Raw genomic sequence first — 27,914 nt, 5'->3', positions numbered from 1 at the left:
GTAAATGGTATAAGTGACATTTGAACCACTGATATTTAAAGTCTTATTCCAACTACAATTTTATGTTTTGTTTAGAATAGAGTGGAGAAGGGGTAGTTATATAGTCTGTGTCCATGCTGGGAAGAAATCTCTGCAATTGGGACACACAAAAAATAGAGATATTTAGTTGAGTGGAAAAGGGTTAGAGCGTCTGGCAATATTTTTATTTCTGTCTGTGCCTCTGTTTCCCAGTGACTAATTTTCAATGAATAGTTGCCCATCAGCGGCTTGTCAGCCACTGATGACAGCTATTCATTTACAGAGAACCATCAGGGGAGCCTTCAACTATACGCTTATGGTCACTGAAGCAACCATGAGCTTATCGCAGAAGGGTGAATGCCAGCGACATAAGGTATACTGAGCTGGCCAGCTGGAAACATTTTTGTTCTGCTGTATGCCTTACGTCGGCAGGGGAAAGGGTCAAAGCAGAATTTAAGCTTGATATAAATGTAACCTATTTTACTGTCTAAATATTTACCTGCGAGCAGTTCCAGACCCACTACCCCAGCTGCTGATACCCAACACAGCTGTGGCGAGCTGGACCAACACCTCCTGTCAAAGGCCTGTGTTTAGTCGCACTGCCCAAGGCTGGCCATACACTGCTCTGTTGTTCTCGTTCAACCTGCAGGCTGAAGGAGAAAAATAGAGCAGTTTCCTCCATCAATGCTGCTGGTGTGTCAATCAAGGAATCCTGTTTGCATTTTATGCTCACAGCGGCTGCCAGCAGCCGTCCGAATACCCGAACAGAGCCGGCAGCCCAATGGCTGCCGCCTCTGAAGGTACAAAGATTTTCTGGTCAGCTCCTTCAATCAGCTGATCGAGGGGTGCCGACAGCGGCACACACTGAGCGAATTTTGTCCGGTTCCTCATAACCGGCTGAAATTTGCAGTGTGTATGGGCACCCTTAGTGACTTGATCTGTCTGAACTCAGCATTTGACAGCATGTAGATCACTTCTGTGGCTGGTCTGTGTTTAGTTACTGTTACCCAGAATGAGCTTTGTGCTGAGAAGAGAAGGGTTTTTTCCCCCCTCCTAAGCTTGGCTTACAGGTACACTTAAGGCTTACCTGTAATCTGAAAACCTAAAAAATAGATGGATTAGCTGGTTACCATGTAAGTTTCTTTTGAAATTGTTGTGTCTGCAAAGTTTACATCTTGTCTCTTACACCTCTCATTTTACACTAAATATCAACTGTTGGAACATATCTGACCCTTTCACTGTGGACACTGTCTTTTGAAATTATCACTCCCCTCCGCCGCCTGGTCCTACTCAGAGCTAGTGTATCTTTTTTCCCCCAGGTGTCTTTACATAGTACACACTCCACAAGGGTAGGATTTTGTTAGTGTTCCTGCGGTTGAATGTGTTATTTCACCCAAACACTTTGCCATCAGTAAAGGCAAGATTATTACTTATTTACAGTACATTGCTGGCTTTTAATTGATTGGTGGAGATAGAGTACATGTTGTTTTTAGTGTTATTTGATGTTCTTACTATAAAGCAGAGTGGGCCTTAGCTTTAAATACTTGTCACCTGAGGAATTTTTAAATACATACCATTCTTTTATTTTTATGTGTATTTTTTATAAATGTACATTATACTGATATATAAGCTTGTTTGAAGTTTTGTACATTCTAAAATGGCTTCCCTAGTTTACATTTAAATGTCCCACTATTGTTATGCATCAGCTTATAGTGAATTTCTTCATTTTTGCAGCATCAAAAGCAAAGAAACCATCACAGTTTTCTGGAAAAATAACAGTTAAAGCAAAAGAAAAGAGTTATTCAAAACTTGAAATTCCATATCAAGCTGAAGTGTTGGATGGGTAAGTAACTTCACTGTTGTGAGATTAATGGCAGAAATAGAGTTTTGGTTCTGCTGTTTAAAACTCCAACTGATGTTTAATAATGTAACCATTAAATCTTCCTTCCTAATGCATGTTCTTACATGCATGTGCGATGAGGCACAGTGCATCGGGTTTTGTCAGCAGGAATAAGAGCAATAGAAGATAAGTTAAACATTTCCACCCATCCTTAATCTATTTTATTCATACATAGCTTTTCTGAAACTGCCTTTTTAGCTATAGTAGATAGTACTAGTGGATAGTAATAATCAGGCTGTAGACAGCCTGATTTTGTTTGTGGCTTTCAGAATGTCATGTATTTGATGCCTGTCATTGGCCAGTATGAAACACATTTTCAGTATTCAATGATCCACTCTACACTTAGTGATAAAGGTCTTGCACATTTATGACCTCAGCTCTGCTTAGCTCCCCTATGACATGCAATAGTTATGAAGTTGTGCTCTAAGGTCTCGTTCACACCTAGGCGTATTGCATATGCGCGTCTGTCGCGCGTTTCCGAAGGCTACTTGGCTGTAGCCCAATGGAAACGCGCAACAAAACGGCCCAAATTAGTACCTGTACCTTTTCAGGCGTGGGCCGTTTTGTAGCGTGTTAGGGACGGGCGGAAATATGCCAAGGTGGGAACGAGACCATTGAATACAATGGGATTTATATTTTTGAGTGTTTTGTAGAGCGTTCTTTGAGCGTAGAACGCGCTACAAAACGTTCAGGTGTGAACGAGGGCTAAATGTCAACATTTGGTAAATGCTCCAGTCCTGTTGTGCTAAGAAGCCCCACCTCCTCCTCTTCCAATAGAGAGATCCTTTACCACACACAGTACAGTACACATGGTTTAAGCAGGTAAAATTATTGTCTTAGAGTTTAGGAATACATGTGCCTTATTTTCTTTCTGATCTTTTTTTTTAAAGGCTGTGCAATTGCTTCCTTCACAGGTACTTGGGGTTTGATCATGTAGCCACTTTATTTCATATTCGGGACAGTCCCTCTGATCCAGTAGAGAAACCTATCTACTTGACAAACACCTTTAATTTTGCAGTTCTCATTCATGATGTCTTGCTTCCAGAAGATGCAAAGATCATGTTTAAAGTAAGATTAACAGCCTGAAAAAACAGCTGGCATTTTGGGATGTAAAATTCATGTAGCTAAACGTTTGTTTTTTTCCCCCCCTCTAAATACAGGTCCAGAATTTTACTTCACATGTGTTAATCCCGCCTGGTGAATCAAGATATATATTTTCTTTAGTTTTCACACCATCCACCTCCTCTGTTCATATTGACAGCAATATATTACTGATTACCAATGCTTCAAAGTTCCACCTTCCCATTCGAGCATACACAGGCTTTCTAGATGTAAGTATGACAAGATTCTTTACAAGAGTACTGAACCCACACAGGGCTACACATTCATTATTACGACGATTCAGACACTATAAAATACATCCTGTACGCAATGACTGATTGCGATTGCAGAAGCCATTTTGAAAATGTAATTAAAGTGATTACTGTTGTATAACTTAGATCACCGCTATTCATGGCAATGAAGGGATATTTTCCCTGGCACATAAAACAGTTCAGCTGACTCTTAAATTCATGTGTCCTCCCTTGATGCACACATGCCCTTTTACAGAATGTGTTTAAAGTTAGATGTAAATGCGATTGTCAATTGTATCTCTAGATTCTCTAAATATAAAGCTATGAAGAAGAAATATAGGTTTGGGGGTCAAATGACTGTTTGCCGCAGCAATTACAGAATTAGTTACAAAACATAGGTTCAATTCACAAAACTAACACAGGATATTGTTTTTTTTTTTTTTATATAAAAGGGACACTTATTTTTACCAATGAGATTTGAACATCACAGTCAATTACTTAAAAGAGCACTATGGGGTAAGTGTTTTATCCCCATAGTTCTCTCTAGGGTCACAGGAGGACATATACTAACCTCCCCCTGTGACCCAAAGCTCAGTATATAATGGGCTATTGCCCGCGATATACTGAGAGCGCTAGAGCCAGGACGGATCCCTACAATACTGTCTGGTTCCACCCAGCTGTGTGAGAGGCAGAGTCTGCTGTGCCCGCCCCCTCCCCATTCGTTGCTCCACTCGGCGCTGGAGGATAGGAGAGGGGAGGGGGGAATCCCTGCGGTGAGCGGGGACCGCAGGGAGATGATCGGGAAGTGAGCGGATCGGCTGCATGTTTCTGCTCACTTCCTGATCAATAGAGCTGACCTGTGACAGCTTCTTTGTCACAGGTCGGCTCTAACTATGAGGATAAGTGGAAATCACTCGCCTCATAGTTCTCCTTTTAAATAAATGTCCTTATTGTTTTGTTAAAACTTTGTAAATAAAGGTCCACTATAGTTTTGTATGGCTAGATGGAGAGCCACCCCCCTGCATGCCATTGTGTGTACTAGCTTGCTTCTATCTAGCCTTCTTTTGACTGTGGACATTGTCAAAAATATTTGTTCCCTAGTACATACTTTCTGAGCTTGTTCACTAGCTCCCAGTGTCAGGTGTCAAGCAAAATTGTTGCATTGTCATCTTTAATATTTACCTTGTCTCTACAACAAAGTATTTGCAGTAACCCAGACAGCTGAAAAAAGCGCCTTGCATCATTTAATTTTTTTCACTAGTACTTTGTATCATGGATTTTGAAATGGGAGATTCACTTTTTTTCATAGTTAATGAAGGTTAATTTTGTGACGTGCGTTTTTGTTTTATGTCTTGCCTTTAAAATGCTTAACACTGAGTTTTACTTTTTTCCTTTTCAGTATTTTATTTTACCACCAAAACCAGAAGAACGTTTTTTAGATTTCGGCATCCTCAGTGCTGCAGAATCTAGCAGTCTTCTTATTGCAATTATAAATAGCAACCCCATAGAGGTAAGCAATCTTCACCTGTAGAACTGTAGGTTGCTTACATTTCATTAAGCTGTGTCCCTTAATGGATGATAGAGGAACATAGCTTAGTCTGGGGTAATAGCTTTTTTTTTTTCCTGCATCTCACCATCCTTTGCTGCTCTGACCTGCTATATGCGTTTAATAAATTGCTCAGATATATATCAAACAAGAACAGCTTCAGATTTAAATATGTGTATGTGTATTGTTTAAATAAGAACTGCTTTAGATCAGATCATTGTTCCTAGAATTTCATATATTTATTCCGCATTTGAGGCAGTATTCATTAGTCACTGAATCCTCATTAAAAATGTTTGTGACTCTCACTTGTAAAATGGTGGTTTCCATTTAGAAGATTGGTCCCTTTTTTGAAGTTACCGATTTTGCAATAGTATTTGACTATTCAGATTTACTGGAGCTACTAAACCTTCATTATAAATGCCTGTTACCCATTTATCTTGCAGATGATAACAGAAACATAAGCTTCCATTTCCATCGTCCCTTTCTGTTTGTGTTCTAATATAATATAGATAACTGAGATGCAGCTATGAAAAAATATTTTTTAATGAAAATCCTGTTAAGTTTTGTAAATTTCACCCAGTATTTTGCAGGTTCATAGAAGGGAATTTATCAAAACTGAAGCAGACAAAATTTAGAGCGGCTGTGCATGGCAACCAATCATCAACCTTTAATTTTTAAAGCTTAACGGAACAAACTGAGGAAAGAAGCTGATTGGTTGCCATGCACAGCTGCTCCAGATTTTATGTGCTCCAGTTTTGATAAATTCCCCTCACATAGTGTATGGTAAAGCTTATTTTTTCACCTACTGTATTTCTCGCTGAATACTGAAAAATGGCCTGGCCAGGAAGGGGGTGAAACACTATGGCCTTCAAGTGGTTAAAAGTTAACCGTCATATTGTCTATTCTTGTGTCTGAATTAAAGTGACACTAAACTCGAGAGTTAAATCTTAATGCGTTGAAATACCTTAACTGTTACACAAATCAGATACATTTTTGTTATCAAATGGTCCTTCCTTCTGGAGGGTGGCTACTTTTGTTCCCCATGGTCCCTGTGTGTGTTGAAAAGTAGCCATCGCTCCAAGCTCACTCTCATGATGGACTAAAATCTCAATACAAATTGGTAAACTGAAGGAGAGATTGTAGTCCATCCCGGGAGTGAGCTTGGAGCAGTGGCTACTTTACAACACACACAGGGACCATGGGGAACAAAAGTATAGGTACGTTCTCAGTTTAGTATCACTTTAACAACTTTACTGTGTATGTTTTATGTTTATCTTTTATATACTCAATGACAATTTTCTTCCAATGTTATAGGCATCAAATAAACAGACCTCACCGGATTTTATATTTGTATAATAGCTGGGTACTGTAAACCCTGGCTGATTTACTTCAGCACACACATCCTCATAAGCATCTTTATTTCTATAATCTAGACCTTTGTCATGCCTGAGCCATATTTCGTGTAATTAGGGGAAGTGCAGAGGCATGTAATTTTTTTTAACCAAAAATGGTCCGGAAAGCATCAGGTGTCCAGACAGACAAGTTCTTTGACCTTGTTGTTGGGCTGCTATTTAATAGGTACTTGGAGGCCATATATGACTTCAGGCTTGGCCCATAAAACTGTGGCTGTGGCTACTTCTTCTTTTTTTTTTTTTTTCTTCTTTCCTGGTTTTACAATACTCTAGATTTCGCAAATTGTTTTGTGTTTGAAAAGTCCCACCTCCATCTTTCCCTAAGGAGTCTGTTTAAACATTTGTTTCACTAGACCAGAGACATTAAAGTAAAGTACATGGACCATATTTTTCTCTTGGGGTACATTTTGTAATGATGCACTTTAAATTGCCATGTCAAAAATGTTATTGCTGCCATTACTCATTTTATTGTATATATTTGCTGTTTTAGCTGGCTATAAAAAGTTGGCACATAATTGGAGACAGTCTTGCAATAGAACTTTTAACTACAGACAAGGGAAACAGGACTTCCATAATAGGCAGCCTTCCTGAGATTGAAAACTCCACTGCATCAGATCGTACTTCAGTAAGTGTTTGTATTCATTATTTATTACTGATAATCCAAATATAGTTTGCTCATTGCTTAAGCTACAAATATGTAAATACGGTGTTAATAGGTGCCAGTGGGTAGTCTATTATGCAAAACAAAAACTAAAGAAAATGCAGGCAATATTACAGATTTAAATTTATTATAGTGGAATAATAAAACAAGTTTAAATTAAAAGATTGCATATCCATGTACATTGCACCATCTAATGTATCTTATCCTCAAACCAACATGGATTTACTAGCAATACATGTAATTAAAGCTAAACTCTGAACTGGAGACAAGGTTACTTTTGCACGGGGTCCCCCACCCCCCTTCCAAAGTTAGCTGCTTGCTTTGTATGGGGTAGGGGCCCCTAAATGGCAGACCACTGTCCGCATCCAGACCAAATAGCGGTTCTCTCCGAACTGCAATTGCCGGCCTAGGTTATGGCTGGCTGACGGTGCCAGCCTACATATGTCACTTCAATAACGTTCTAACAAAATTTTAAAAACTAGTGCAATGTACTGGGATCGATGCATCAGTACTGTGTCTAGGAAAACACACCAGCAGCTGTGAGTTGCAGTGTAGCTGCTGATATGAATGCAGCCTAAATGGTGGACTGTGGTACAGACATAGACTGGGTGACCGTTCTGTCTGGACAGTGAGTTGGACTTCGGATAGAAGAGAATTTTGGTCACCAGACCTTGAATTTAAATTCACTACCCCTGGTCTAGGGGATGATGAATACAGTGAATATCTTACCCTGATTCTCGCTCCCCGGGCAGCTTGTGGTCTCTTTCGGCTGCGTGATGCTTCTGGGATATGGATGGGCTCTCCGCATCCACACATACAATGCAGAATGACTGATCCTGCTTTGTAAGTGATGACATTTGGGAACTACGTCAAGTTGTGCAGTATGAGCAGTTACCCTTTGCAATGCAGAGGAGGACCCTTTTGCAAGGGAAACTTTTTCTCCAGCCTGGACTTCAGCTTTCTGCTAGACACGCCTCTTTTTATTAAAGTGACACTAAACTCAGGAGTAAAATCTTAAAAATACATCCAAGTACATTAACTATTAACAATATTGGACCTTATTTGTGTATCGCTCAGCTGTAGATCCTCAAATCATCTCTGAATTGGTCACACGAAAATAAAAACCAATAGCGCCAGAGATCACCACTCCACTGAAGAGATATACATGCAGAAGTTCTACAGGTCGCTGCCCCACATCAGTCAGGGAGGCTGTGATATCTAATGAAAAAACAAAAACAAGGGGTGCCTTCCCTAGTGTAGATACATTTTTATTAAACAAATAAGGCAAAGTAGAATAATACTCACAAAAAGAGTAGATAACAATGAGCCTTTAAAATCAAAGGTTGATCCTCATTTAGCAAAAAGCAAGACAGAGTATGTGAGAGCTGCACAGATGGTGGTTCCTGTTTTTGACAGCACAGTATGCCTAGGTCAGTGATGGCGAACCTTTTTGAGCCGGAGTGCCCAAACTGGATCACTAAACCAACTTATGTATCTCAAAGTGCCAACCCTTCAATTAGACCTGAATACTCTCAGGGGGTTCTGCACTTCTGAGGTGGTCTGTAGGGCTCTCAGGGGGCTGTGCGGCTCTCAGGTAGGCTCTGTGGGCTCTCAGGCGGTCTGTACAGGCTCTCAGGCGGTCTATTATGGCTTTGGGTGGGCACTGTGGTCCCTCAGGTGGTATGTATGGGCTCTCTGGGGGGCTGTGTGGCTCTCGGGTGGCCTATAAGGGTTTTCAGGTGGTCTGTTTGGGCTCTCAGGGGGGCTGTGCGGGCTCTCAGGGGGGCAGTGTGGCTCTCGGGTGGTCTATAAGGGCTTTCAGGTGGTTTATATGGGCTCTCTGTGGGGCTATTCTGCATTGCTGTATAATTATACAGCAATGCAGAATACCATCAGCTATGCGGGACTACAAGTCCCAGCAATACATTATAATGAAAGTCAGCACTACACAGCAGAGGCGTAACTAGAAACCTCGTCTTCCCCGCAGCAATAATAATTTATTATTGATATCCTCAGCACAGAGACGATCCTGTGCAGGCCGGCACTAAGACTTAATTGTCAGCTGCCCCAGCTCTCCGTGTTCCTCCGCAGCAGCCGAAAATGGTAAAATAGTCCCCTCTCTTCTGCTGTCAGTTCAGCGGGGAGAGAGGGAACTATTGTATAACAATATTAATTGGACTGGGACAGCTATCGCTGCGTCCCTTTGGTAATGCGGACCTGGACTCGCGTGCCAGCAGAGAGGGCCCCGCTGGCCTAGGTTGATGTGTTTCTGGGGCCATGCCCCCTTCCTCAGAACCTCTGAGTGTGTTGTAAAGTAGCCACCGCTCCAAGCTCTTAAAAACCAAGTAATACACAAATAAGATACATTTTTGTTAATCACTAAGGTACTTGAATGCTTTTCTAAGATTTAACTCCTGAGTTTAGTGTTTTCAGGTAACGCAAGTACAGTCGTGCCAGTATTGCAACTTTATCCTAATTAATGGATTTTTAGTTTTTCCCTCTGTTAAAGATTCATTATTTAATAGGAGCTAAAAAAATGTGGCAAAGTAAATGTCTTTTTATCCATAGCAACCAATAGAATCCTCATTCCCTTTTCAACTCTGCACAACAGAAATGGTAGGTATAAGCTGATTGGTTGTTTTGGGTAACATGGCATTTTCTTGTAAGTATAATGCATAAACACCATAGAGATTAATTTGTTTACAGTCTGTCTGGGCAGACTGGTAGAACTGCAATGAGTTACAGTAGCAGTGCACTCTAATGATGTTGTGGCAATATTAGGCTAAAAGTAGAACCTGCATAAGTTATGACCAAATATGGTTGCCCCATGTACATTCAGAGAAACAGGGCTTTTAAATAATGTACATGTACTAATAGAATTATATTCATCGTGCAAATTTTATTTTCTTGTATATTTTAAACAAAAAAATAAAAATTCAATGATTTTTTCAGGTTATATTAACTTCAGGCTATTATGCAGTGTTTCGAGTAACATTAACAGCAAAGAATCTTGAAGGATCCTTTGATGGAGGCATCCAAATCACCACAGATTATGAGGTATTTTCAGGCCCTTTTTTTTTTTTTTTAAACTATATTTTTTAGATGTACCCTCTAGCAGATGTGTCTGTATCCTGCATTTGTTTAGCATTTAAAGAAATGTACTTGCCTGCCAATTAATGTTAATTGTTTCTCCCCAATTTCTAGATTACTTGGTTTCACAACCTTACATGTAAAGCTGGATATACATAGAGCACCTTTTGGCTGGGGGGGTTGTAATCCCCCATCCATGCTGTATTTGATTGGGGATGCTTAGATGTTGTATATTTTTCAATCACCCCCCTGCTACTAGTGTATGACCAGCTTTATTCTTGAGAATACATTGTCCCGTTTCTTTAACACTTTTAATTGCTGTGATTTTATTGCAGTTCTGTATTTTGTCTCAGCTTTGGTCTAGTTGTCCTATTATGTAAACTACCAAAACTGCATATTCATTGAACATAAAAAATGGTAAAATAGAATAGCAGTATGATTTTTAAGCAAGTAAAACACCTAGCCTTTCATTGTTTTCCACAAGTTTTTTTTATTTATTTTTTTTTAAATCAATTTTCCAACTTAGTATCCTAGTTGTGGGTATTCATAGAATATCTGAAATGGCTTTGTTTTTCAAAAGGTTGTGATAACTATTTTTAGTGAAACGTATATAGACTTATAAGGGAAGCGTTTGATACCTTCTTCCTTGTGAAAACCTGTAAACTTAATATACAGCTCTAAATAACAAAAAAACACGGATTTAAGAGCATTGCATAGTTTTAATTAGTAAGAGTCATATTAGGCTTGTACCTAATGCCCAAATGAACACTCCAACCTTTTTTTCTTTCTATACTACTGCACCTTGCTTCCATCTTTGCTTGGAATTGACTTGGCATACTACAATACACGGGAATGGCCTTCCAGCCCTTCCAATCCATTGTTCAATGATTGATAAGTACTGGTCACATCCCTCAACACAAGTGTCCTCACAGACTAGTGGGGTTTAGGAAAAGAAGGGGCTAGGTCTGTTAGGTTTCCAAGTAGACAAAACCCCACTGCCTGTTGGGCTGCACAGTAATATTTAGCTACAATGTAAAACTGCTGTAACAGGCACATGGCGGTAAGACTATAAAAATGGGGGCTTATAGTACAATATCTCACTGAATATTTTTTTCTGTGACTTAATTTAGGATATAAGTTTACTATAACCCTGAGAGACCTTAATCCACCTTGTTTCCATCTTTAGATATTGACAATCCCTGTGAAAGCAGTGATTGCTGTGGGTTCACTGACCTGTTCCCCGAAGCACATTACTCTTCCTCCTTCCTTTCCGGTAAGATTCATTGTACAAATAGCAAATGTGCGGCTCATTGAACATTGAAAATATAGAATGAAAAAGTCTAAGTTTCTGGGTAAAACCTAGGAGAACCTAATAAATGTTATTTCTGTGTATGCTGCAGGTGGGCATTTGAGTGTGTGTTGTGTAACAGGTGGTAGTCTAGTCTAAAATGAGTGGTAATGTCAAGGCTTAATACATTAAAACTTTGCAGAATAGTTCCTTGTGATGTATCTCAAAACCTGTAGGCCATGTGCTGAGATCGCAAACATTTTCCCAGCTATCTTCTGTGAACTACAAAATAACTTCTGCTTATGTAATAAAATTGATGAGCGTGGAGAGTGTTTGTTTTTGGCGCAGTACTGATGCTCCATAGATAAAGTGCAGTGAGTGTTGCTACTCTGACAGAAGATGAGCCTGCATTTTAGGCTTCTACCATCTGTTTATAACGGGCCTAACCACAAATAATATTCTCACTGTTGAGGCCACAAATGTTGCGTAGGGAATAATGTACAATATGTAATTTCACCTCTAGCAGCAATGTTGACCTCCCAGCTGTCAAGGATTTTTAAGGCTTGTGTAAGGCTTGTGTATTTGAAAAGACTTGTTTGGTCACTTTGCATTCATTAGGTATGCCACGTTGGAGTAAGCAGCGTAGACGACGTACAGAAAACGGCCAGTTCAGCCTGTTGCATGTGTATGGTTTTACCTTTGAGACTTGCTGTCCTACATTATTTCTTGTCACCAGAGACAAGAACTGACCAAGCTAGTTGTATGAATTAATACATTGTTTTTTTCTTTCTGTTCTCTTGCTGCAGGGAAAATTAGTACATCACAGTTTAAATATTATGAGTTCCTTCTCACAGAAGGTTAAAATACAGCAAATACGCTCCTTATCGGAGGATATGAGATTTTTTTATAAGCGATTAAGGAGCAATAAAGAAGAATTAGAAACTGGGAAGAAATCAAAGGTATCCCTGCAATTCTGTGGTTTTCTATTGCTTAATTCAGGTTTGATAGTTTAAATATTTTAAGTTTGGCATTTATGACTCCTGTGCCACAAAACCTAATCACACGTTGATCCCTTCCCCAGCTTTGTGAAGAGTTGGTCATATGGCACTCGCTTCTCTACTGTTTCACATCATTGGAACTGCAGTGTATTGGGGGGGGGTCTGGGATAGCAATTACCCACATAAGTGTCATTATTACGGTGGCATGGTGATATATCTATATAGTATCTATCTAGTATCTATCTGTATAAAATATCTAAGAAAGAGATTTTATTTAGCAGCTTTCATACAACTTCAGACACAACAGAAAGCACAACACTGGTGATTCACAACCTTTATCATGATAAAACACTTGTCTTGAAAGTTGTCATTCGGCTTCCTTTATTAATATGCGTGACATATGCTTTCCAAGCTATCTTCCTTTTGCTTCACCTTATCAGATTAACAATTCTATATTTTTAAATTTGTCTTTAAAGTGTTTGCAGTAAACTAGGAAAACACATTTTATGTTGTTACATGTTTCCATTCACATCGCATTACTTTAAAAGAATATTTTTAACATTTCTGCTTACATTTTCAGTGTTTTTTACTTGCTCGGCATCCTACCTACCCTATGTGATAATAAAGGGGGGCTGTGGGAAGTTATGTTTACTGTAACAAACCCTGTCTGTACTGTGCTGGCAGATTTCATTATTAGTTGTAAACTAGATCTGACCACTGTCTGTCCTTACAAAGGGCTAAAGACTTAGAAGCATTGTATATTTGGAAGTTATGTTGAAATGAACATGGTAAAGCTTATACTGGATGAGATTTTAGTAAATGGGTTTACATATACTTTAGGGAATGGAAAAATAGCCCAGTAATTTTCAGCATCTCTCGAAATCAGGAGCATTGACTACTTTTATCAGTCTGTTTAACATTAATTGCTGTTCCATTTCTTTTCATTTGTAGATAGCAAATATCTATTTTGATGCTGCTTTAAACTGTGGAGACCACTGTTATGTTGGACTTCCCTTTTTATCTAGAAGTAAGTAATGTTCATATTTACAATTCTTGCATTACTTTTTTCTTCTCTATTACACATTATATGCCCAATGTTATTGCATACGGATGCGGTCCAATTTGTTGGTACCCTTCCATGAAAAAATAACCCACAATTTTCTCTTTAAAAAATGATTTTTGAATCAAAGGCATATTTAAAAAACAAATGAAAATGGCATGGGAAAAAAATGATAGAACACTTAACCCGAACATTTTGTTGCACAGCCTTTAGAGGCAATCACTGCAAACAATTTCTGTAGCTTATAATCAGACTTCTAGCCTGCCAACAGATCGATAGTTTAGCCCACTCTTTATGGGAAAACTGCTCCAGCTGTCTCCAGTTTGTTGTATTGCGGGACTGGTGGAAGTGATCCGAATCACTTCCACTTGAAAGCTGGGAGGCTGCTTAAAGTAGGACTCAGGGCGAAATTATTCTTAACACTTGTATTGGGGCTACCCCTGCACTGCAAGGGTCAACTGCTCCTTTTCATCTAGGGATGAAAATAGAAAAAAAAGTTATACTCGCTTGCCTGTCTCCACTTCCGCTCCAGCGATGGAATGTCTTTCGGCATCCTCGCGCCCTATACACTGTATAGGATGTGATGACTCGCAGGACCTTAGACTGCCAGAGTCAAGGGGGTGAGAGGCTCCAGGGGCCGGTCTAACAGCTGGCTGCGAGGATCGGGTGAGTAACTTTGTTTTCTCCCTAGAAGAAAAACAAGCACTTGACCCTTGCAGTGTGGGGGTATGCCCATTGCAAAGGTTTAGACTAATTCTGGCTAGGGTGGTTCTTTAATAACCGTAAACCTGGATGTTATAGAAGCTAGAAGTCAGTTTACAGGGCCCCTGCGCCCATAGATGTAGTGCTTGTCTATGGCAGCGAAGGGGTTAAAGGTATTTTTTTTTTACTGAAAATTTGGGCTTGGTAAACAGTTGTGATAATATCACGTGACATACAAAATTGCAACTTTCACAGTTTTGTGCTACAGGGTCTCTGCTCTTCTAAAAGCTATAATTCTGGGAGGTTTTTAGTAATCATCAAGCCTAATTTGTGCTTTATAGCAGTATTAAAGAAAAATGCAAAATTGGCCTTGACAAGGGTTAAACAATTAGACCTATACTCCTTTTTGTCAGTAATTATTTAGTCCTTTTTTCTATTTGAGGCAATTTAAGTTGAACATTCGCTCCAGCAAACTGCTTTGATTACAAGTCTTTGGTGGTATATCTTAGATATACATACAAACATTGTCTGCTTTGACAGTTTTGGTGCAGTAAAACAGTTTGTTGCATGTAAGGCAGATATATTAAAAATGTTTTGACATGTCTCCCTCCAGAGGGTTTAATTGTAACTTCCTTTACCCCATTCCTCACACTATTTGAAGGATAAGGTTGCCTTTAGGTTGCTTAGGTCTAGTTTAATAATGCAAAGTGCAGTAGGGATTTTTCTATAGCAAGCAATTAGAATTAACCTTCTTTTGGTCTGTGTAAGCTAAAGTGCTGGAAACTAATTGGTTGCTAGGTCCTACTGTATATCACTGTTCCTTTTACTTTAAAGGGAATCAAAATGTCCAAATGGAGCTTTTGACTTCAAATATAAAAAATTTTAAACCTATACCGAGAAAATATGCTGCCTTTGCCAGATTCTCCTATTGAAAATGCTATTTTGCAGAGTTGATCCAAATTCTTCGCTACTTTGAGTAACTCACCCCATTTAAGTTTGCCGATTTTAGGTGTTTTGACCTTCCTCTTGATGTAACAAACTGCACACTTGTTCCAGGGAAGTGACAGTATTGAGACCAGAGACAGCCAGGTGACTAGAATTGTCCAAGAAGGTCAGCAGTGGCAGCTTTTATACTTCCCTCTGTACAGGTTTCCTTTATAGTCTACTTCTGGTGGAACCAAAAACCTCCCCTTACAGTGGGGCAACCTTTGCACTGCAAGGGTTAACTGCTCATTTATGTCTAGGGACCTGTGTAAGGCCCCTTTCACACAGGCTTATCAGGAGAAGATCTTTGCACGGATCCTCTCCTGATCAGAGCAGTACAGAGCGGATGTCACCTCTGTGATGTCCGTACAGTTTTTAACTGCAATCACTGGACCCCATCTCGGTCTATGGGGAATCAGATGTAAACAAACATGTGTCCATTTACTTCAGATTACCCCCGATCCGGCGCAGCGAAACAGAACACTGTTCCATTTGTTTTTCCGGACCCAGCCGGAGGTGGGTGTATCTAGGTGTAACGGACACCCTTCTGTTTACATACTGCTGCCCATCTGTTTAAACACGGCTGGCCATAGACTTGCATTGTGCATCCGACAGGGTCCGCCTGAAAAACTGACAGCTGGACCCAATCAGAGTGGCAATGTGAAAGGGGCCTAAAGCAGTTTTTTTACCTGGCCCCTGCTCCAAGACTGGTAACCACAGCCCCCTGCACTCTGGGAATTGGAGGCCTGCTGGCATTATCACATCTCATACAAGATGCATAGCCCTGCATTATACATGAGTATGCCGGGGGACTGACCACAAGTCAGAGCGTAGGGTAGAGAGTTGAGCACCAACCAAAAGGGGAGCGGGGATCAGATAAGTAAAACTGCATTACACAATCCCCTAGACGTAAACAAGCAGATAACTCTTGCAGTGCAGGGGTAGCCCCACTGTGAGGAGAGTTTTTTTTGTTTCCCTCGAGATAGGCTTTAAGGTAATCCAGTACAGAGGGAAATATAAAAGCTGCCTCATGCTCTACAGACTTATGATTTAGCATTAGCTGTGACAAATTCCATTTTAAATAGCCGAAAAATTATTTTCTAGTCTGATATGGTTCAGGAACAAATTAGTGCTAGGGTTTACTAAATACATTTAAAAATGGTTTAAATGTTACATTTGTCTTATATTTAGTTGTACTTTCTGATTCACTCTGAAATAAGATTGAGAAAGTTTAAGGCTGTAGCTTGTTGAGTTAAAGCAAAATTGCAAATGAAGCAGCACTTTCTAAACAGCATTTCTGTGACTCCCCTCTGATCCCAATCATGTGAATTATCTGATGAATCCGTGACATTCACCAGATAGTAGCCTCAGTAACGCTTCTGTAAAATAAGTTAATCACTGGGGTAGTTTGTCTTTTGTATCTAGTTATGAGCGAGTGTTATGACGAGAATGGATTTGGTTTTAAGTGCAGGTTGTTATTACAGCTATCTTGCTACAGGTATTGTAGAGGCCAAGGTAGTAAGGTAACAAGTGCAGGTAATGTTACTACGAGGGATGTTATAAAGCATAATGCATATGTAATCAAATAAATTATTTAATCTTCAGATGACCTGAAGACTCAGCACCATTTCGCAATGCAGGAGGATGTTTGGGACTGTGATTGGGACTATTTTGAGACGCTATATAGGAAATGGTCTGAAATTTGTGATAATTTTAACATGTAAGTAAAATGTACATTTCTCATGTTTTTGGAATGTTGATCTGATAGAAGAAAATATTTTCGTGTGTTTCCGCACAACTGCATATGAAACTGGTATTCAATTTTTGTGTGATTTTGTTATATCTTTTGGAAAAACTCAGTGCTGATTTGCCCCAATAGTTTGTGTACCCTCTCCCACAATACATAACCGTGTAACCCATATGGTATAATCATTAGGCTTTGCAGATGTGCCCATTTGAATCAAAACAGGTATTCTAGTTCTTAAAAGTTACCAGTATGTAATTTCAGCTTGGCAGTGAATACTAGTTAGGTGTGGAGTTGACTTTTACACTAAGTGGATTCATATTGGAAATCATTTACTTTAGCTGCTCTATAGTTATCCAAAAGATATAAAATAAACCATTAAATCAAAACACACAGTGCTAAAAAACAAAAACTAATAATTAAACCTATGTATAACATTACAAAGCCTCCAAAACCATCAATAAGTTATTTAGCTACACACACAGTGCAAATAAATATATGTGCTTAAGACCAAAATGTTGTTTTTATTTAATGTCTACAATGTGCCAATAGTTTTAAAAGCCAAAGTGCAAACATTTCAAAAGGTGCACCCTCCCCTGTGCCTCACCAGGTCCTCTAGGTAAAACACTCACCCGATGTTGTGTGATCCCTTATTTAAAATATAGGTCAAAATGCACAAACATTCTTTAGGCCTGATCATTCAGAATTCCTCCACCTTTTTTGCAGTGTATCCACCCCCAGAGCGCTCAATGAAGAAGAAAAAAAACATAAAAGCATCCAATATACTCACAGTGAAGTGCATAAAACAGCCAAATGTTTGAAGCAAATGTTCACTAGCGCATAGATGTGCGCCATCAGTCCACAGCAATGTTCTGCGCTCGCTCAATGCACTTAGTCACCACAGACTTCATCAGGAGCGGTCAGAGCTTTGGTTGTAATAAAGGGGTAAAGTTTACGATGTGAGCATCTCCAGTTTGGTCTCATATGCATGGGATGACGGATCAGGCACACATGTATTGAGAAGGGAGCACAGGGGAGCTCAGGGGAGGGGACGGGCATAGCTGGCAATGGATCTAGAGAGGCACTGCTAGCTGTCAATCAGGCAGCGGGGTGGATCCTTACAATCCTGGCTGCAGCGCGGCTCTCTACTGTCATCATATAGCCTGCTAGATTTGGACTTTGGGTTAAAGGAGTTCATTAGTAAGGTTTGGCTTTAGTTCTCAACTTTTATTAGGAAATACCTCTCCATTTTTCTGTAATTTCCTCTAATTTTAATTGCATTGCAATTCTATGTCTACTGCCATGTCTCTGCTCTGTACTGTGCATACAGGATTTTTAATCTGACTGCCATTATTGCTGTCAATGGAAGAGATACTATGGTTCCTTTGGGGATTTTTTTGGTTTAGCGTTACATGAATATGAGTGTGTGCTCAGGCTAATCTTTTCTCGTAATGATAAGTGAATGATTTGTGCCACTAACTTCATTGTATTTCCATCTGTTAGTTTCCAGATAACATAGATTATCAAAAATGAACTGAATAGGATTTTTACTGTACTCCTCAAACCTCTATTTTCTTCTTCACATTTATTTTCTTCACATTTATTTTCTTCTCCACTATTTAGGGCCCATTCACACTATGGTGTTGTAAAGCATGCTGCAATGATAGCCTCCCTTTTTTCTTTTATAGACGTTTTTCTCTTCTTGTGCAATGAAAGAGGAACAGGAACGTGTTCCTCTTTTGAGTGCCATTCAGTTGTGTACGAAATCTTGTTTACTTGTTGTTGAGCCTTAAAGCAAATCGGAATCTGTTTTCCAAAAGTCTTATAATCAGCTACTCTTTAACCACTTGAAGTCTGGGGTGTTTACACCTCCTTCCTGTCCAGGCCATTTTTCAGTATTCATTGCTGCAGTACTTTGACATTTATTCCGTCATGCAACGCACTACTGAAATACATTTTATACCATTTTGTGGGGGACACATATATAGGGGAATTTATCAAAACTGGAGCAGGCATGCCAACCAATCAGTATCTCTTTATTTTCAAAGCTTACCAGAACAAATAACAACAAATTTTGATCAATACCTCTCATTTGAGCTTTTGGTGGTATTTAATTGCCACTGGGGTTTTTAATTTTTTTTACTATATAACAAAACATTTTTGAGAAATAACTGTTTTCCCGATGTTATGTTATAAAACATTTGTTATCCAATTTTTGGGTAAAATATAAAAGATGGGTTATGTCAGGTAAATAGACACCAAACGCGTAAAGCCTTAAATTGTGCCGCCTGCGAAATTGCAAGAAACTGCCACACCCAAAATTGGCTTGTATGCAAACTGCCATCGCTGGCAGTTTAAAATTTTGACAGTTTCCCCGCTGGTGCGTGGACACACGGACGTTTAAAAACGCCCATCCGCATCTAGAAGGCGCCTGTCCGGCCATTTGTACGTCCGGCGGGTGGCAAGTGGTTAAAGTTGCTACTTCTGGCTGCAAGTGGTGAACCTATATTATTTGTATGCAATATTTTGCATTAAAAAGTTAAAAAATTTAACTTGGTCTGAAACAAAAAAAAATGCATTGCACATTCCTTTTAGCAACATTCTGTACACTCTGTATTACGGTGTGCTGTTTGCTGCTGTTCATGTTTTATAGTATTAGTGTTTTTAATTAAGGGTTTGAAAATGAGAGCATGATGTTCTGCAATTGCCAAGGCAGTGATAAAGGAGGAATCTATAATTATGATGATTACAGTATGAAGACCAGAAAACATGAGCAATTCAATTTTTGTTTTGCTAGAATTTAAAAAGTTACTCCATTGAACTTACAAAGATGTAGGCTCTGACATAGTTAAAGCCCAACTCTAGCCAAATATTTTCTTTTTAGAACTGGATAGACTTAAGAAAAGTAAATGCTTCTCATTTCACTGCTGTCCATTTCACCTCATTTCCTGTAACAGAAGAACATAAATTGACAGGAAGACACAGACTGTAAAATTAACAGAGGTTTTAACCCATTTTACTGAAAGTGTTTTATAGCCGACTGGATCCCCACTGGTGAACTTTCATTTTTTTTTTTTTTTTTTCCTTAGTGTTTGAAGACATGGCAACATAGTATAATATGACATTCTTCTTTAACACCATTTTTATCTTAGAATTATATATTTTATGTTAAATTATGCTTGTTTAGTAAAAAATTTCATGGTTGCTTTGAGGTGTATTATATCATATGGTTGTAAATCTTACAATATGGCTTTGTCTGTGCATCTTGTGTTATTTTCAATTGTGTCATGCAAGTGTTAATTGCTCGTGGACCTAAACTGGTCGTCTTGTTGATGAGTGTGCTCGGAACATAAGATTGTGTCCTTCATCGGACAAGTACTGATGTGTATGGATTTGTGTTCTCCCTAAAGGTGCCCATACACTGCTCGATTCTCGTACGAGAATCATGGGAAATCCTGCGATCGTACGAGAATCGAGCAGTGTGAACGAAGACGTGCGACCGTTTCTACTGTACTAATCGTACGATTTTCGGCTGGTTTGAACAGTGCTCGGGAGACAAATGCCGAACGGGCCGGTGTGCGCATGCGCACACTGCCCGTTCAGCATTGCGGTCATCGGAAGCCCGCCCCTCAAGGGGGCGGGCTTGCAATGATCGAGAGTACGATCTGCCTGTCCAAGATGGGCAGATCGTTAGTTTTTTTAATTACTTTACAACCATCGCAAGACTAAGGTCCTGTGATGGTTGTAAAGTGTATGGCCACCTTTATACACAGCATAATATTTAGGATATCTTTAATTAAAGGCAATTTAAGTTATGCTAATCAAATAAGCTATAAAAAAAAAAGAACTCTGTTCTTTCATAAAGAGACTTTTTACCTAAAGAATTGTAGTATACCCAAATTTTCTGACTGTCAATTACTCTGACCATTTTATCACACATTTAATTTTAAGTTTCATAGGACAGGGATTTTTGAAAGTACAGACTTGGTAAAGCATGCAAATAAAGCCATTTGTTGATGCAAGGTTCTATTTCTTACTGCATTTGTCCATCTAGTTCTATTCCTTCATGCGAGCCCTGCTAAACCTCTACAAATCTCTTGCATACCGCTTTATTACAGTTGTATTGCTTGTTTGGGAGTAGTAGGAGACCTACTCTGTATGGGCACTCGCTCACCTGAAGCCATTTTAAAGTGGTTCAAAAGGTCATTTGATCTATGGGTAAACCAGAAAGCCCCTGAAATGTAAGCCTATATTGGTAAAAGAAAAATATTAATAAAGATGTGCAGCTGACACTATAGGGTTCTTTCCCCAGTATGCCCAGCACCACCACCTTTCTAATCTACCACTGCAGTCCCTTATTATTTTCTTCCATAGTCATCAGTCACTGGGTAGGTTGTTACTTTCTGACATTTCTTGACTATGGACTAAACAACAATGGCAGCAGACTTATGGGGAGAAAGGGAGATTACATCTGTGCCAGAAGGAGTACCGTGATCTCATTTGTGTAAGTGTTCCACTTTGGTATTACTTCCCATCTTTATCTGCGTATGTACCTTGTGTTCCTTTTCTATAGGCCCGAAGCAGTGTTTGAGGTAGACACTGATTTACAGAAAAATGTCCTTTCGGAAGTAAAAGCTGAGCTTGTGTGGCCTTCCATTGTCAGCTCCTCCCGTCATATACACTTTCCCTTGACCAACACCAACAGCTCATCGGTGAGTGCAACAGGGCATTTTATGTTTCCTTGTATAATGTTAAGACTGTCCTTGGTGTGTGTGTGTCTTTTAAAGTGTATTTCCACTTTTGCAGTCAAATTTGAGAGAACCCCTCTATATGTTTGTGTTCTATTCACACAGCATACTGAAAAACAACTTCTAAAAAAAAAAATCTTACCTTTTTTTAGATGTTTTCTTAAATCAGGCAAGATGGATGATTCCAGGTTTTTCTTAGCCCTTTCACACTGATCTGTTCCAATGGTAAGTCTTGGGACTGAAATCTGAGGATTGTGTTTATCCGATAAGCCTCATTAACATACAATGGACAAGCCACTTCTCAATGGACAAGACCGCTCACAGCCCCTCCCAACATTTCAAAAAAATAGAAGCATGAAGAAATGTTAACCCTTAAGACCCTAAACGCAATTTAACCACTTGAAGTCCGCGGTGTTAAACCCCCTTCCCATCCAGGCCATTTTTCAGTATTCAGCACTGCGGTACTTTGACATTTATTCCGTCATGCAACGCTGTACTGAAATACATTTTATATATTTTTTTTTTTAGCTTGTGCTATGTGAATGGGAACATGTAACAAATATAAAATAGGTGTTATACCAATTTGGCTGTGAAAGTGGAAATACACTTTAAAGTAAATGACATCCCTAAATGAATTGCATTTAGTTTGCTAAAATACTGTGGGGGGAATTTATCAAAACTGGAGCAGACACAATAAGATTTTGTCTGCTCCAGTTTTGATAAATTCCCCCCTGTGTATAGTAAACAATTGCCTTTAGTGCTTATCTTCTGCAGCCACTTTCTGCATGCATGCCCTCTAGTGATGGCTCTGTGGCATTTTTTCTGGATGAGTTTCCTGATCGTGACAACAGTGGAGCATGGCTTTGTAAAGCGTGTTGAAACGGCCACTTGTAGTATCCATCAGGAACCTATGTGACAGGGTTATAATGCAGTGGCACAGTGTGTTAAAGTTTGTTTTAGATTTTAGTGATTTGGGTTTACATTTACTCTTTTTTTTTTTTTATAACTTTATTAAAAATGTTTACTTTTATAACCTAAACTGGTTATAATGTACAATATACAAGACTATAAGTATAACAGCTTTGTTTACAAGGCCAGACATTCCTAAGAGTATTCCTATAAATTATGCATGTGAAATATAATCTTATGATGTAGACAGTGTCTTGTATAAGCAGTCAAATGTCAGCAATAGGTTACATTTACTTTTAAAGTGCACCTGTGCCCAAACTATGGATATTATTGTATTTACCTATTCTTAAAGGAGAACTATGAGATGAGTGATTTCCACTCGCCTCATAGTTCTAGCCGACCTGTGACAATGAGACTGTCACAGGTCGGCTCAGTAGATCGGGAGGTGAGCGAACACATACTGTGTTCGCTCACCTCTCGATCTTGTCACGGCTCTCTGCCGTGACAGGGGAGGGCTGGATTCCCCTCTCCCCGCTCAATTGCCAGCGCTGACTGGCGGAACGGACGGGGGGTGGGGGAGGGTACAGCTGGCTCTGCCTCTAGATAGGCAGAGCCAGCTGTCACTCACGCAGCTGTGCGGATCCCGTCATCTACGTCGGGATCCGCTCCGGCGTCTTAAGTATACCGCGAGCTGTAGCTTGCGGTATACTGAGCTTAGGGTAACGGGAGGATGCTAGTTTGTGTCCTCCCGTTACCCTAAGGAGAACTATGGGGAAAAACACTGACCCCATAGTTCTCCTTTAACAAGCAGAAAGTTTTAAAACAAGTCCTCGCTGTCATCTCTACCTCTGTTACTGTGAAATAATTCGCCCTCAAATAATTCGCCCTCAAACATCAGACTCTAAAGTCATTTTCTAACAGTTAAACACCTGGGATCTATTTATAATTTTTTTCACTTGCAAGTCACACAACTTTCACCCAGGATTCAGACACTTTCTAATGTATTCCTTAGGGGAATGTGTGAATCCTGAGTAAATCATGTATGAAAACAATTATAAAAAGGCCTGTTACTGTGTGTTTACATTAGTGGTGTGGCAGAGTGTCTGCTGCAATAGAAAGTAATAGTAAAATATTTCAGTTCTTGCACTGCTGTGAACTTTGAAGCCAGGTTCACACCTGGGCGATCGTGACCACAAGGCAATTGTGCACGAAACAGCGCAGTTGGGCACGTTGTCATGGAATCGCATACCACCGCTGATCGCGCTGGTGGTGCCATTTTTCTCTAATGGCACCCCAGTAGCGCCAGCCGATTCCGCCCATGCGATTGCGCACAATCGCGCCTGAAAAGACCGAGCGGTGCGTGTTGTGAGAAAAGGTGTACCTTTTTTTTCTCAGCGGTTGCCGCGCGGAAATATCCCCATTGAAATCATTAGGGCCGCATGGCAAACGCTGTGTGCAATCGCACACGATCGTGCGGTCCCGGGAACGCCCAAGTCTGCACCAGCCATGAAGAATTTCTCCACAGTGCCCTGTAACTACAAAGGTGAATGAGGGCATTTACTGCTTGTTGAGAATGTTAATACTTTAGTGTGTATCGTCTGGGCATAGGTTCCTTTTAAAAAGGAGGTAGATGAGTGGTCCAGTCCCTGGCATTGTTGCACAGCAATTAGAGAATTATTTCTGATATACAGTGCAGTAAGTCACTGGATAGTTAACCAATAAATATGGTTTTGTAACAGGAAGAAGAAGTTGCGCTAGAAAACCCTGCAGATGTCCCTGTGTATGTCCAAATTCTTCCTCTGGCTCTCTATTCCAACAGTTCTTTGATGCTAGACAGATTAATAGAAAGGTGAGTCTATTCTTCGTTTGGCTAAAATAGAAAGTGAGGTGAATTGAAATAGGTACTCGCATGTCTTTATTTCCCTGAAGTAGGCACAATTTTTTTTTTACATTCTCTGCATGATTCAATGTTTGTGTGAACAAATGCTTATTTCACATCTATTCACATTAAAGTACATATGCCCTATGAAACCAAACACATAGCTTTTTATATAATACGCACATAGACTGTGTGCGATCCACATCTAACTTTCACTGGCTTTACACATTTTTCGTTTCGTGTTTTTTTTCTACAGTACGTAGACCTGTTTATGTAAGAATGATATTCTCATGTGTAGGTAATCCTGCAAGTGGGTGAAAGTGTGAAGGGGACTGTTGCTGAGTGATGGAAAAACTTTATGTAAATTGAATCTGTAGCTACTTCCTCAATCATATTTTTCAGGTTTAATATTAGCAAGTCCGTAAATATAGACCTGAAGACGCTTGAATTCAAAGTGTTCCGAAATAATGTAAGTATTCAGTATTCAATGCTCTGAGGAGTATGAATTTATTCCGGGTAATGTAGAAAATATTCTGTATATGTATATCCACACCTTTGAATTATGTAACCAGAATTGCTGCACTAGGGTTAAAGGAATGCATGTACATTGTTGGTTTTCTTATGCAATTCTTAAGAAGAGCCTAGCGTGGTAATAAGCAGGGCAGCCATCAGAAATTTTGGGGCCCCTTACACGGCTTTAGACTGGTGCCCCCCCCCCCGCACCGCCCCCACACTGAGCCAGTCACACTATTATTATTATACATTTGTATAGCTCTGACATATACCACAGTCTTTACTGCAGCTCTTGGCCTCATGTTTCTTACTGTAAGAGCACATACCACAAAATGCCTGCTGACGCCTTTTTATTTATCTAAAAGCTTAATTTATGCCCCTCTCTGATTCATTTTCTTTATGTTGCTGGGACCTGACTTCCTCTAATTTCATGGTTACACAGTGCCTACTGTCAGTTTACTGCCCACAGATGCATCCTCTTCTTGGACAAGTGGGATTACATTTGGTAGAGCTTAGCCATGAATTCAGAAGAACCCCGGCCCTGGTAACAAAGTTAAACTAAATCAGAGGACCACAGAAGTGTCATTTCTGATTAAAACAATAAAAAAATAGAGCTACTACTCAGTTTTACTTTTATTTAAAGGACAATGTTCTCTTTTTGTGTGTAAAAACCTAAAAGTTAGACTGTCACTTAAGATGGCATCATTTTTTACGGTCATTTAACAATCCACTCAATTCAGTTGTGCATGGATTACAAAAATCTAATATATTGTACGATTCTGTGAATGTTTTGTATTATATGCAGGTGGATTGTAATGTCAGAATTTTTGGGGCCATTTCATAATATTAAAAATGTTTTTTTGTGCTTTATATTGGTCTCGTCTTAACCATACTTGGTTTGGACAGTTGGCTTTATTTAAGATGGATATCCTACAGAAACTACTTTTATTTCTTTCAAATGTTTCCGATAGACTTGCCCTCTTCCTCCTTTGGCTCTTTACATTCATACCTATTGAGACTTATCTGGTTTAATTCTACGGCGAGAACTCGCTATACTGTCCTTATCAGACATGAGCAATAAGGGGAAGTTGGTCTACTGCAGATTGAGTTACATTACAAGGTGTTTTTGCTGACTAGACTACTTGACTCCATGTTTCATTCCTCTGAGAAACTGTGGGTGCATTTAGATTCTCTCATTTCACCCTTACCTTCGACTTATCTGCCATGGTTGGATTCTTCTCTTCGCCCTCCTCGTAGATCCCTGCCTTTTTGTCTCTGATCACTTCTACTGGGACCTACTCATTAAAAAAAATGTCCTCTCTCTTCCCATTCCGGTCCCCTCACTCCTATTATGGGAAACCCAGAGTTTCCTCCAGCTCTTAATCGCCAGCTTCTTGAAATGGGGCAGGTCCTCTTTCTCCACTTAGTTCGGCACTGACAGGTCAACTCTATTGGATGACTCCAACCGGACCCCGGGACGATGGTTGGAATAGTTCGGCACTGACGGGTCAACTCTATTGGATGACTCCGACCAGACCCCGGGACAATGGTTGGAATATTTCCAGCTGTGAGATATTTCCAGCTGTGAGATATCTGTTCTTTAATGTGGCGGCACTATTCTCTTGACAGGGAGGCCTGGCAGGTTTTAAACGCCTATGCGTGGGATCTAGCGCCCCATTACGTCCGGTGCCTACTCTCTATGGTCTTCTGATGTAATTCTTTGAATGAGACGGTCCCCAGTACATTAGAGACTGGGCTACTGAACTCTCCTGCTCTTTCTCTGAGTCCGAAATTGCTAAGTCTTTTGTAATTATGCACAAACTTTTTATTAGCATCATTCAGGAACGTAATTTTAAAATTCTTTCCAAACGATATTACTGTCCCACCCGTTTACATGCTATCTACGCTTCAACGTCTGATCTTGGCGCTCTCTACAAACGAGGCTTAGTGCTCCACATTTGGTGGATATGTCCTGGCATTAAACATTTCTGGACTTCCATCTTTGATACTTACCATGCAGTAACTGGTATTATTGTGGATTGTTTCCCCTGTGCTTTCTCTTCTCTTAATGTTGCCGGGTTCTTTTAAATAGGCAAAAAAAAGGGTTACTACGGTTTTTCATCCTGGCTGCCAGGGCAGTTATACAGAGATTTTGGAGATCGCAAACCAATCCCACTTTTACAGACTGGATTGATGAAATGCAGTCTATATGTAAGCTGGAGGAATTGTCTGCCACCTTACATGATCATCATACACAGTTTTTTGAGGTGTATAGTACTTGACTCCACTTTTGTACTACGAAAGGTCTATGTGGTTTGCTTGTTGATTGAGTGAATCTATTCTATGTGATTTATTGACTGTAGCTTTGGGACCAGTTTGCACATCCCCATTTCTCTTTCCTTTTTCTGTTCCTATCTCAATTTATTTTATTTTCTCTCCCTTTCCCCCTTTTTTTTTTCTTTCTCTTTCCTTCCTTTTTCTTTTCTGCCCCATCATCTCTTGTTTTCCACGCTTTCATAAAGGCTCGTTGTATTGTTTGCTCATGTGCAATGCCAGGTTGATTCATTCTCTTGTTAATCAATACTACTTACAGTAGTCTTTTGTTTGCCGTGACTACGACAGGCAGTCATTTTGTATTATATGCCTTGTACTCTATTGTCTGTATTTGTATCCTGTTTCTATTTCTTCGGTTGTTTCAATAAAAGCATAATACGGAAAAAAAAAGTTGTTTTGTGCTTTACATTTTTGTTTACAGTAGTTTCAATGCTACTCATGTTTATCTCATTGTGAATAAAACTCAGCAAAATCTATTCACAGATACCAATTTTAAAGGATTATTTTTTAAATACTTAAAGTATATTTAAACCCAAAAAATGTCATATATTATCTTACCGGTCCTTAGATGTGGTGGCTGCCAATGTGCACCCCCTTGTTTACCTGTGATTCTGCCAGTCCTAGGATGTATACACCTACTAACCCTTCTGAAACCAGAAAGGACAACATAATCCACCTTTCTCATTGTCCATAGCAAGGCATGGTTCTGTAGTACTTAGAGCTAACTAAGAACAATGTAACTGATAATAGTTGTCAGTCGCCCTAAACCAGGCATG

The 27,914-nt window shown here is 39.6% G+C and overlaps 1 protein-coding gene across 1 annotated transcript in view; it reads left to right on the top strand.

Moving 5' to 3' along the window:
- Positions 1–27,914, top strand: part of TMEM131 (transmembrane protein 131) — a 151,225-nt gene that overhangs the window by 92,823 nt on the left and 30,488 nt on the right. Inside the window, 13 exon segments of the mRNA XM_018562803.1 lie at positions 1,753–1,861; positions 2,833–2,986; positions 3,079–3,249; positions 4,670–4,780; positions 6,719–6,853; positions 9,842–9,946; positions 11,166–11,252; positions 12,074–12,226; positions 13,217–13,292; positions 16,617–16,742; positions 21,337–21,467; positions 24,152–24,261; positions 24,694–24,760. Of these exon segments, the coding sequence (XP_018418305.1) occupies positions 1,753–1,861; positions 2,833–2,986; positions 3,079–3,249; positions 4,670–4,780; positions 6,719–6,853; positions 9,842–9,946; positions 11,166–11,252; positions 12,074–12,226; positions 13,217–13,292; positions 16,617–16,742; positions 21,337–21,467; positions 24,152–24,261; positions 24,694–24,760 (1,535 nt within the window).

This window comes from Nanorana parkeri, unplaced genomic scaffold (genome assembly GCF_000935625.1).
Source record: "Nanorana parkeri isolate BGI_ZX_2015 unplaced genomic scaffold, ASM93562v1 scaffold21, whole genome shotgun sequence".
NCBI classification, from domain to species: domain Eukaryota; kingdom Metazoa; phylum Chordata; class Amphibia; order Anura; family Dicroglossidae; genus Nanorana; species Nanorana parkeri.
This window is presented reverse-complemented; position numbering and strand designations above follow the sequence as displayed.